The 10,720-nt window shown below is 48.8% G+C and overlaps 1 protein-coding gene across 1 annotated transcript in view; it reads right to left on the bottom strand.

Moving 5' to 3' along the window:
- Positions 1-6,929: 6,929 nt before the first annotated feature.
- Positions 6,930-10,720, bottom strand: part of SIGLEC1 (sialic acid binding Ig like lectin 1) — a 15,987-nt gene continuing 12,196 nt past the window's right edge. Inside the window, exons 15-20 of the mRNA XM_023536687.1 lie at positions 10,280-10,582; positions 9,787-10,047; positions 8,725-9,027; positions 8,354-8,456; positions 7,901-7,973; positions 6,930-7,290 (exon numbers count right to left, since the gene is read on the bottom strand). Of these exons, the coding sequence (XP_023392455.1) occupies positions 7,183-7,290; positions 7,901-7,973; positions 8,354-8,456; positions 8,725-9,027; positions 9,787-10,047; positions 10,280-10,582 (1,151 nt within the window). The 3' untranslated portion in view covers positions 6,930-7,182. The remainder of the gene's footprint in view (positions 7,291-7,900; positions 7,974-8,353; positions 8,457-8,724; positions 9,028-9,786; positions 10,048-10,279; positions 10,583-10,720) is intronic.

The raw sequence follows: 10,720 nt of genomic DNA on the forward strand, positions 1-10,720 counted from the left end.
CTGGCTGGATCGCAGCCGACTCACGCCCAGGGCAGCCCTCCCGCCGTCTCCCACGCCCCCCTCCCGGGCCGCACCCCTCCCCACGCGACCCAGCACGCATCCCTAGCTGCCCGCGCGGTGACCGCAGCAGAGCCCGTCCCGACTCTGGACGGCAGGGCCCGAGCTCGCGTGCCTTTGAGGAGTCGGGGTGACCCTCCTGGCCAGAGCGGCCGTTTCAAGAGTAGAGCTGGACCGCGCGGGGTGGGAAGGGGAATCTGTGCAGCCCCTTGGGGGGACCGACCTGCGCCATCCCTCCCCATAGGTCTCAAGGGCCCCCTATTTGTGGGGATATAGTGTGGGGGATGGAGTGGGGACTCTCTGGAAGGGCCTTTGAGGACCATAGCCGGGGCGTGGGGGCGGGGCGGGGGGAGAGCGGGGAGACAGAGGCCAGGGCTCGTGGGCCACCTGTTGCTGCTCGGGTCTGCCTAGGGAGCGCCCTTCCCCCTCCCCACCCCCGCCTCGGTGGTCTCCAGGGCGGACCTCTGTCCCCGCCTAGTCATCAGTCCCGCCCAGAGGCGCCCTGGAGAGAACCCGGCAGAAGTGCTCCTAGGAGAAGGGAGACCGGGGCGACGGCTACAAGCAGGTTCGATTGCGGTTCTGAGCTTGTCTCTGTGTCCCAGTGGCCACTAGCCCCATCTGTGAGGCGCGCGCAGCTGAGCGGGGGGCGGGGTGGGGTGGGGGTGGCTGAGCCAGGGGAGGCCGCAGTCCTTTGGATTCTGCCGCGCAAAGGCAAGGCGGTCCGAGCCGTGCGCGGACGGAGGCGGGCGCAGCCCTTAGTCCCTAGCCATGACCACGGGGAAAATTTTACAAAACAATAGATTCCTAGAAGTGGAGAATCTTTTCGCCCTCGGTAACATCTGTTTCTTGTTTTAAAGGTTTGTTTGTGTCAATTCAAACAGCGAGTAGCAAGTATTCCGATAGTGAAGGATGTTAACTTTTAAGCAAACCTGTTTTTGAGAATTCAAAATGCGGCAATTCGATCAGTAAGAGTTCCAGTAGCCAGAGAAATCTATGTGCGCGTGATTCAAACATCAAAAAGTATGGTAAGATGTTTAGGGAACATCCTTCACTCTTCTGTCCCCACCCTCTCAGCCCACATGCCGCAACAGGAAGCCACTATTATTAGCTTCTTGTATAGGCTTTTAGATCATTTCATGCATAGCTGAGACAATACAGACATTTTTTCTCTAAACGTTTTTCTGCACCTTGATTTTTTTTCACTTTAATACACCTTGAAGAACCTTCGTTTGGTATCAGTGTATTTAGAGTGGTCTCATTAGCACTATTCTTATGATTATTACAATTACTCTATTATTGTTACTTTATTAGTATTAATATCAACTTTATTAAAGCATAATTTACATACAATAAAATCCATCTATATAACATGTACGGTTAGATGAGTTTTAATAAATTTGTACACCTGTGTAATCAAAACCACAATCCACATACAACAGTCTCTCCTACTCCCCACCCCAGGCAACCACTGATCTGCTTTTTGTCTATAGATGTTTTGCCATATTCTAGAACTTTATAGGACAGAATCATAAAACATGTATTTTTGTGTGTCTGGTTTCCTTCTCTCTTTTTGTTTTTGAGATTCATTTACATTGTTTCATGCATCAGTAATCTGTTCTTTTATAGTTCCATGGTAAGAGGAAAGTACATCCCTAGTCTCCAGTTAGACATTGGGGTTCTTTTCCAGTTTGAGGCTCTTTGAAATATAGCTTCTACAAAATTTCTGTAAAAGTCTTTGTATGGACAGATGTTTTCATTTCTCATCTGCAAATACCTACAAGTAGAATTGCCAGGTCATATGGTAAAAACATAATTTAATTTTTGCAAAGGGGCTGTACCATTTTACATTCCCACTAGCAATGTATTAGAGTTCTAGTTCCTCTACTTCCCACATTTGGTGCTGTCAATCTCTTTAATTTTAGCCATTCTAGTGGGTGTGCAACATCCTCATCATTTTTCATAGTTGAATGCCACCATTTATTCGTCCAGGTTCCTCTTGGGCTAGTCTCTTGATTTCCATCCTGGGAAATCGTGAGAACCCAGGGTACCAGTAACACTATGATGGATAATTTTATTCACAAATTTATCTGTGAGATGATTTCCTACAAGTGAGATTACTGGGTCAAGGGATATGTGTGTTTATGATTTGTGTAGATACAGTTAAATTGCCCTCCAATCTGTGCCAGTTTATAATTGTACCAGAAATATCTGGAGTGCCCATTTTCCCACAACCTTACTCAATATAGTTATCAAATGGATTTTTGCTAGTGTGAAAGTGAAAGTGTGGTCTTTATTTGCATTTTTCTTACAAGTGAGTTTGAATATTTGTTTAAATATTTATGAGCCATTTATATTTCCTTTTCCCTGAATTACCTGTTCATATCCACAACCCATTTTTTAAAATTTTGTCAGTCTCTCTTAACGTGAAGGAACTCTATATGCAAGGGTATTTAACTCTTTGTATACAGTATGAGTTGCAAATATTCTTCCCAGTTTGTGAGATGTATCGAAGCTTTAGTTCATTTATATTCTTTGCTGAGTAGTATTCAATTGTGTGAATGTAACCACATTTTCCCCCCATTGATTCTACTGTTGCTAGACATTTGGGTGGTTCCTAGTTTTGAGATGTTACAAAAATTGCTGCTATGGACATTCAAATACATGTGTCCCTAACTTCTTCTCTTTGCCTGTCCTGCTCCCCGCACCCTTGTACTGGTCTCCTCTGGGAGCATGTTCTTAGTAAATCACTTGCACATGAATCTCATCTTGGGAATAAAACCTAATACAGACATAGATGGCTTTAATCACGCTGAGAGCTCCAGTGTGAACAGGCTGAAGAGGCATCAACCCCTCTCCCTGTGGATGATTAAATGGGGTCACAATGGTACTAACAGCAGCAGAGGCCACCCCTCCAGGACAGAATTCCCTGATCTTTCTGCTGGATGAGCCAGGGGGCAGAGAGCAAGGCAACCTGTTGTATTCAGTGTCCATTTTTCTGTCCGAGCTTTTGTTCGGGGAGGATTTAGGGTAGAGCAGGGGTGGACAGAGAGACTCAGGCTTCTATCTTGAACCGGGAGCACATCTGGAGATTCCAGAAGAGAATATAAATCCTGAGAAAGGGGAAATTATGAAGATAGAACTTTCAACCATGATAAAGAAAGCAGTCCTGAAGAGGAAGAAGAGAGGCAACTAAGAAAGCTCCAGAAATCACAGGGACAGGACAACATCAAATGTGAGTCCTGGCAGGGCCTGGTGAGGACTTGAAGGTGGTTCGAGCCCCAAACAAGCTGGGGACCAGGAAAGCAGCACAGACCTCAGAGCCACCAGACTCTGAACGTGGAGGAGGAGGCTTTAGTGTGGACATCAGGAAGAGAAGAAGACAGGACATCAGCATAGACTTCTCCTCTGGCAAGAATACAGCCAAGTGGCGAACTCCTACTCATAGTGCAGACCGTGGCTTTATTTGTTGTCTCCTTGTCGAGGAGTCCTCCTGGACCCAAAGCCTGGTTACTGTTCCCTGAACTATACTTCTCACTGCACCGCATTTCACACAGCATTATAGTTACCCGTTTCCTTGTCTCTCTTCCCCCGGACCCTGAGCTCCATGGGTCTGGAACTGTCTTTTGCCCACATACTGCCTGGCACAGGGCCTGGCACACAATTAGTGCTGATAAAATGAGGGAGATATGTAGCCTAAGAGCTGTGTGGGGATTGGAGTCATCCTTGCCAAGTGGCTGCTCTCAATCCTAGATGAGCTATGTCCAAGCACAGCAGAAGAATTTTCTGCTGAAAATCAGAGCAACTGTTTATTTACATTTGGAAATTGCAAAGGAGGGGATGGGGCTGTTGGACCGAAGTTGAGGAAGATGGATCCTAGAAGTGCCACTGATCAGCTCAGTGTTCATACCTGATAACAAGCCATGGGAAAGGTGATTTATCAAATGCCTTGCTGGTGTCACTCTCCAGAGGAGCATCGGGAAGTGTTTTGGAGAGAAGGCAAACCAGTGAGAGTTAAATCTTTGAAGTGCTAATGTAATGGGCAACACCCGCCATCTGTAAACAGGGCTCACCCTGAAGAGTGACTCAGAACAGGGTGTCCAAGGATGGCGCTGCCAACTCTGGCCCATGGAGATGTTCCAGGTGGCACCTAGAGGTCACAAGCCAATGCTTGGATGCATCAGGAAAAGTCACATGTGTGAATGCAGGGCCCCCAAGGTGTAGTCAAGGGTCATGTGCGTTTAAAGGGGAAAATGATGTCCCTTTGAAAAGTGAAGGAGGTGCTTTAAAAAAATTGTATATATCGACTATAACTTGGGTAGAATGCCCTGGACATCCAATATAATGGGTGGATTTAAAAAAAAATTAATTAAGTGTATTTTTAGAAAAATGTGCATTTTCTAAGTACCCAGCTCAATGGCATTTTACAAAGTGAACATACCCATAAAACCTGCACCCAGACTAAGAAACAGCATATACTCCACCCCCTGAAGGTCCCTTTGTGGTCTCTCCCAATCACAACCTTCCCCCATAAGTAACCACTATTTTGACTTGCATCACCATTGATTAGATTTGCCTGTCCTTAAACATCGTGAGAATAGAATCATGCAGTCTACACTGTTCAGCATCTGACTCCTTTCACTCAACATTATGTTTGGGACCAATTGGCTATAATATGTGTATTTGTAGCTTCTTCTCATTGCTGTATAATATTCCATTGTGTAAACATAGCACAATTCATTTATCCATTCTGTCGTTGATGTGCATTTGTTGTTTCTGGTCTGGGGCTATTATGAATAGCATTACTGTGAACATTCTAGTACAATCTTACAGTGTACAGAAACGTTTAATCCTTTTGAGTAAATACCGAGGGAAAATTTCAGGGTCATTGGGCAGGAATATTTTAGCTTTAATAGATAATTAAACAGTTTTCCCAAGTTGTCATATATTCTGTACGATTTGATTCCATTTGTATAAAGTTTAAAACCAAGCAAATCAAATCTACGGTGTGAGAAGTCAGGAAAGTAGTTACGTTTCGGAGGTTGTGACTGGGAGCGGGTCACAAGGGAGACTCTGGAGTGCTGATAATAGTCTGTTTCTTGATCTGGGTGCTGGTTACAGGGGTGTGTTGGCTTTGAAAAGCCATTGAGCTCTACACTTCTGATGGGTGCAATTTTCTGTATGTGTGTTACACTTGAATCAAAAATTTATTTTTAAATTCTCGACACGCCTCAAACCAATAGGGGTAGACACAACAAACCCCTCTGAGAACCCTCTAATCCCAGATGGACCTATGCCCCCTTGGAGATATACAGAAGCAGATAAAGACTCTCAAGTTGAATGTTCCCAGATCTCCCAGTCACCAACCCTTCTGTGACCACCTGTGGTCTGTGCCTCAAGCTCTCTTCCCCAGACAGCCCCAAAACATTGGCTGCTTTGGGCTTGCTCTCTCTGTGTTCCACCTCTGGATTTATCCTACACTTTCCACCCTCCCATTTGACAGCAATATAGAAAAACCAGGGCTTACTAAGTGCCCACCTACTGCATGCCAAGCATGGTGCTGGTGCTGGTCATGTGGGCAGAGAAGGTGAGCAGCTCCCCAGACCCTCAAGGAGCAGGAAGGGGAACAAATTACTTGATCATAGGTAATCTATGGTAAATGCATATTATTTGCACTCACTGGCCACCTCTGCAGGCAGCCTCCCAGAATAAACCCCCCTCGCATTTGAATCTTCTGTGCTTCTAGTCCAACAGTTTGGGTTGCAAGAAAGTGACTCACTCCAGTTATGTCATAGGGTGATCGTTTATTGGGAAGACATGCCAGATAGGCTCCTAGGAAGAGTCTGGCAATCAGGCACTAAAAGGAATGGGACCTGGGACCAGGAAGGGTCCCAGCCGTGGCTCCATGGAGCTCACCTGGCCTCGAATTTCTTCCCAACCTGTAAGCTCCTATACTCCCCATATTTCTCAGCCTAAATCCTAGAGTGGCAGGCTCCTCCAACCATCTGTCACCAGACCACCAGGGGATTCACTAGACTACCCAAGAATTGGCTCTGACTTCCTGGAAGCACATTATTCTTCCTTAGTGACCCTCATTCATCTTAACAGCCCCTGATGTACGAGCCTCCAAGAAGAAGAACTGAACTCACTGGATCATGGAAAGAAATGCACCTGAGACAGAAACAAAGATACTGACGACATTATGTCTGCTCTCCACACTTTTCGTTGGTGGGGGTGGGGTGGGGGGTAGGAATGAGGGTACCTCTTCTTCCAGGGGCAACCTCACTGCCTGGCATGCCCTCTCTCTAGGGACCACCAAACCTTCTTGATGTCCTCAGTCTTAATGTGTGAGAGGAACTACCTCCTCCAGCAAGCCCATGACCAGGGCATGCCCCTCAGTGGATGGGTACTGAGACAGAACATGTCCTGCTGGCTACATTCTCATCAATGTCAAATGTCTCAAGGATGAGTCCATAGTGGGGAGTTCTTTGGAAGTGGAATAAAAACTACATTTCCCAGAATCCCTTGAAGCTTTGGAGTGGCCATGTGACTAAACTCTAGCCAATGAGCAGTGGATATGACATGTACAACTTCTGGATTGTGTCCACAATGGGAATGGGTGTACCTTCAACTTCCACTCTTCTTGCTGGAGAAAATGTGAACACGGTGGGGTCATTGGGAACCTCATAATCAAAGGCAACATTTTAGGGATGGATAAAAATAAGATAAAGGGATCCAGAGCTCCGATACCTTAAACCACCATAACATACCCAGACTAATATGGCAGAGAAAAATAAAATTTTCTTATGTTAAAGTTACTGTATTTGGTCTCTTGTTAGGCAGCCCGACTTATATTCTATCTAGTACAGAGTGCCTTGACCAGCCCCTGACGATGTAGAAGGTTCCTCTTCTAATCCGTCCAAAAAGTCCAGGGTAGGTTTGGAGGAGAGAGATGTGAAAGGCAGTGCATTGGAAGATAAATGGAGAGATGAGATCCAGAGAAAAGTGAGAGAGATCAACTTATTTCTCTTCAGCATCCCCCAGGGTCAATACCCTCCTGGGTAGATTGAGATTCACCCCCTCCTCTCACCACACATTTTTCTTGGGGGCAAGAGGTTTGGAACCATGTCATAGAAAGTCAGATGTCACAGAACTGTTTTCACAGAGGCAGGCAGGATCCAGCGCCGTCTTGTTTACGAGGCCCAAGTCATCACAGATTCCAGTAACCTCCTCCTCCTGAGGGCAGGCAATGCCACAGGTCAGCTCAGAGGCGGAGCACAGGATGAAGTTCCAAATGTGGTTGTGTCAGGATCAATGAGCTTCCCACAAAGAAAACCTTGGTCACAGGAGGATTCTGGGAGCAGACATCACCTGAACCCTAACTCTGGAGGGCAGTCCCCAGCCCTGGGTAAGGGTCCCAAGGAGATTGGTGAGAATGTGCATGCCTGGCCCACCAAATGGATCATCTGTAGAAGGGGGCACATCACCAGGGAAGGGAAACACGCTTTCACCCCTGCCCACATGATGGACATACTCAGCAGTGGGGAAGACAGACCCCAAAACATAGGTGGGGTTCTGTGTTCTGAGATGTGTCTTGGAAATAGAGGTGTTGTGGCTAAGCTCAGAATCCAGCCAGCCACATGGCAAACACATGGCTTCTCTCTGTTCCAGTCAGAATGTGGCTCCCCTTGTATTCTCAAGGGGCCCTGGTTCTCTATATTCTCTCCCCAGTTTCCCCCGAGCCCCAGGTACCAGCCTATAAATGAGAGCAGCCTCTAAGGGCCAGCCCTGCGCTGTGGGGTAGCCTAGCATTATGTCTGCGCGGGCCTGCATGGGGAATAGATACCTGCATGGTGTCCTTCTGGGATGCCATCTCCACGGAAGTCTCACCCACACTCAGCTTATGAAAATGCCTCCTTCTACAAGGGCGAGAGTAGAGTCAGAGAGCCTCCCCCTCCCTGCCTGCCCCCATTCCCTTCTCCCACCCCACATGCTTTTGCCCAGACTGCTCACTGCACTGAGCAGTGGGAAGCACTGTGGGGAGTGGGGGTACCTTACCTTGCTTCCTCCCTAGCCGTTTCTTCAGCATAAAAATGGTAGAGATAAGGAAAGAAAAAAAACTACAGCAAGATGGATTTAGAGATGATTCTAGAAGGGATTCCCAAATTTGGAACGTGGGTGGGAAGGAGACAGGCTAGAAAGTATGGAGCCTGTGAATTTGGCAGGAGGGACATGGGGAATATTGGGGAAAAGAGAAAAGGAAGAAATGGCTCCATCTGCCCTCCAGCTCCTGACCCACCTCCAGGTGTAGCAGGCCCCCAGGCCCAATAGGAGGAAGAGAAGGCCCGCCACGAGCCCTAGGACCCAGAGTAGCTTCTGGAACAGATGCAGGCGGCTCAGGGCTAGAACACAGAGTATAGATTAGGGAGCAGCTATGGCTCCAGGCCTACAGTGCTCCTTCCCAAGGCGCCTGCCCAAGATGAAATTTTTTTCTAGCTTTCACTTTATCTCAGGGGCTTCACCATGCAAAAGAGCTTCAAGAAACCACTCTGGACTAGACAGACAAACTAATTGCCTCTGAAGGGATTTAGGGAAGACCTCAGAAGAATCCTTTGGACCTGAGGGCAGGGCCTCGTGCAGAGCAGCCTGGGAGATGGAGTCCTTCCTCACCTCTGGTTCCAAAGTACATGGAGGCAGAGGCAGAGCCCAAGGCATTGGAGGCAGAGCACACGTATTCCCCCTGGTCGCTGGGCCTTAGCTCCTCAATGTCTACCCTCAAGGTATTGGGGGTGGCTGAGATGTGGATGTGCGGCTCAGCTGGAACACCCCGAGGCTGACTGGAGGCCAACAGCCGATTGCCAAGATGGAGGGTCAAGCTGGCTATGGGCTGGCTGTCCACTCGGCAGTCCAGGATGCCCTGGACGCCACCCTCAGGCTCCACAAAGACCGTCATGGTGGGCGTCTTGGGAGGGTCTGTAGGAAGACAAGAAGTATGGTAATTGTAGAAAACAACCACAAATTCCTCCCCTTCCCTAACCATGTAATGTGACTTTGCAGCTCCTCCCATTAAGAGCCTATGTCCTCACTCCTTGAATCTGTGACTCTCTTCGACCACTAGAAGTCAGAGAAGTGACATTGTGTAACTTCAGGGCTGGACCTCAAGAATACTCACAGCTTCTGGCACACAACCATGTGGGAAGCCCAGGCCAGCCTGCTGGACACATGTGGCCCAGCCAATAGCCAGCCCCGACAACCAGCCAGGAGGGTGAAGCCATCCTAGACTGTCTAGCTTCAGTTCAGTCACTGGACAACAATAGCCACATGAAGGGAGACCAACGGAAGAACTGCCCAGCTGATCCCAGCCCAAATTTCTGACTCACAGAATTATGAGCAAATAAAATGGTTGTCATTTTAAGTATTAAGTTTTGGGCTGACTTGTTATGCATCAATAGCTGGCTGATACAGCATTGGGCCCTGGTGAAAAATGGAGTAGGGGACCAAGACTGATGAAGACCTATTGTGTATCAGGCACTCTGTGTACTTTATCGTCTATATGTCTCACAAGGCAAGGGGACTGATGCTTTGCAGATGAAGAAACCAAGCCATCCATCAGTGGGGGTCTTCCAACCCAAAACTCCATACCTCTGAAGTCCTTACTCTTTGCAGACATAAGAAGAGAAAGACCTGAGGTGAGCATGTAAGATATGGGGAGATTAAGGTGGTGTCACTCACAGAGCACACGAAGCATGACTGGAGCAGAGGTGGTGGCCCCAGTGGGAAGCTCAGCCCGGCAGTGGTACATCCCAGCTTGGGCACGGGCCACATGTGAGAAGGCAAGGGTGGGCACGGGCTCCGAATGTAGTTGCCGGCCATTCCAGAACCAAGCAAAGGTGGAGTTGCCCAAGGGCCTGGGGCCACCAGGAAGGTGACAACTCAGGTTCAACGCCTCACCCTCAGGCACATCCAGGCCTGGCTCGGCCACGACACGCACACCTGCAGGCCGAGGACCAGGAGGTGGTGGGGAACCTGCAGGCCTTTGGGAGCCGGAGCCTCTGGGTAGAATCTGAGTGGGATCCGAGAGGCAACCCCCTGCAGTGGGAGCTGTTCCTCTTCCATCAGATTGTGCAAGGGCTATGTCTATCACTCCAGGCCAGCCAGCCCCTCTTGACATGAACTCCAACCCCACAGCACCTGAGGCCCTTCTCCTCTCCCCTCACCTGCTCACCTTCTGCCTGTAGCTGTCCTGTGGTGCTGACTGATCCCAGAAAGTTGTGGGCCGTGCACATGTAGGTGTCCTCATCACCTGAGGGCATATCTTGCACCTGCAGCCGCAGGGCGTTGCGGGCCACCTGGACATGGCCTGTCCCCAGTGTCAAGCCATGGACCCCGCGGCTCGTAGCCAGCACCTTGCCATCGTGGGACAGGGTCAGCTCGGCAGGTGGCTCACTGTCCACAGTGCACTGCACCACAGCCATGGGGCTGGCTCTCGAGTCCCAGAAGGAGGACAGAACAGCATCCCGAGGGGCATCTGGGGTAGCGCAGGGCATAGTTAAAGGCTTTGCTTGGAAACCCTATATTGTCCATTGTCCACCCTTCTGGTATTGGTGAGGCTCAAGCCTCTGGACAAATAGTCACCTCCTAGAAGTGCCACCCTCTCAGGAGTCCT

This window comes from Pteropus vampyrus, unplaced genomic scaffold (genome assembly GCF_000151845.1).
Source record: "Pteropus vampyrus isolate Shadow unplaced genomic scaffold, Pvam_2.0 Scaffold7, whole genome shotgun sequence".
NCBI classification, from domain to species: domain Eukaryota; kingdom Metazoa; phylum Chordata; class Mammalia; order Chiroptera; family Pteropodidae; genus Pteropus; species Pteropus vampyrus.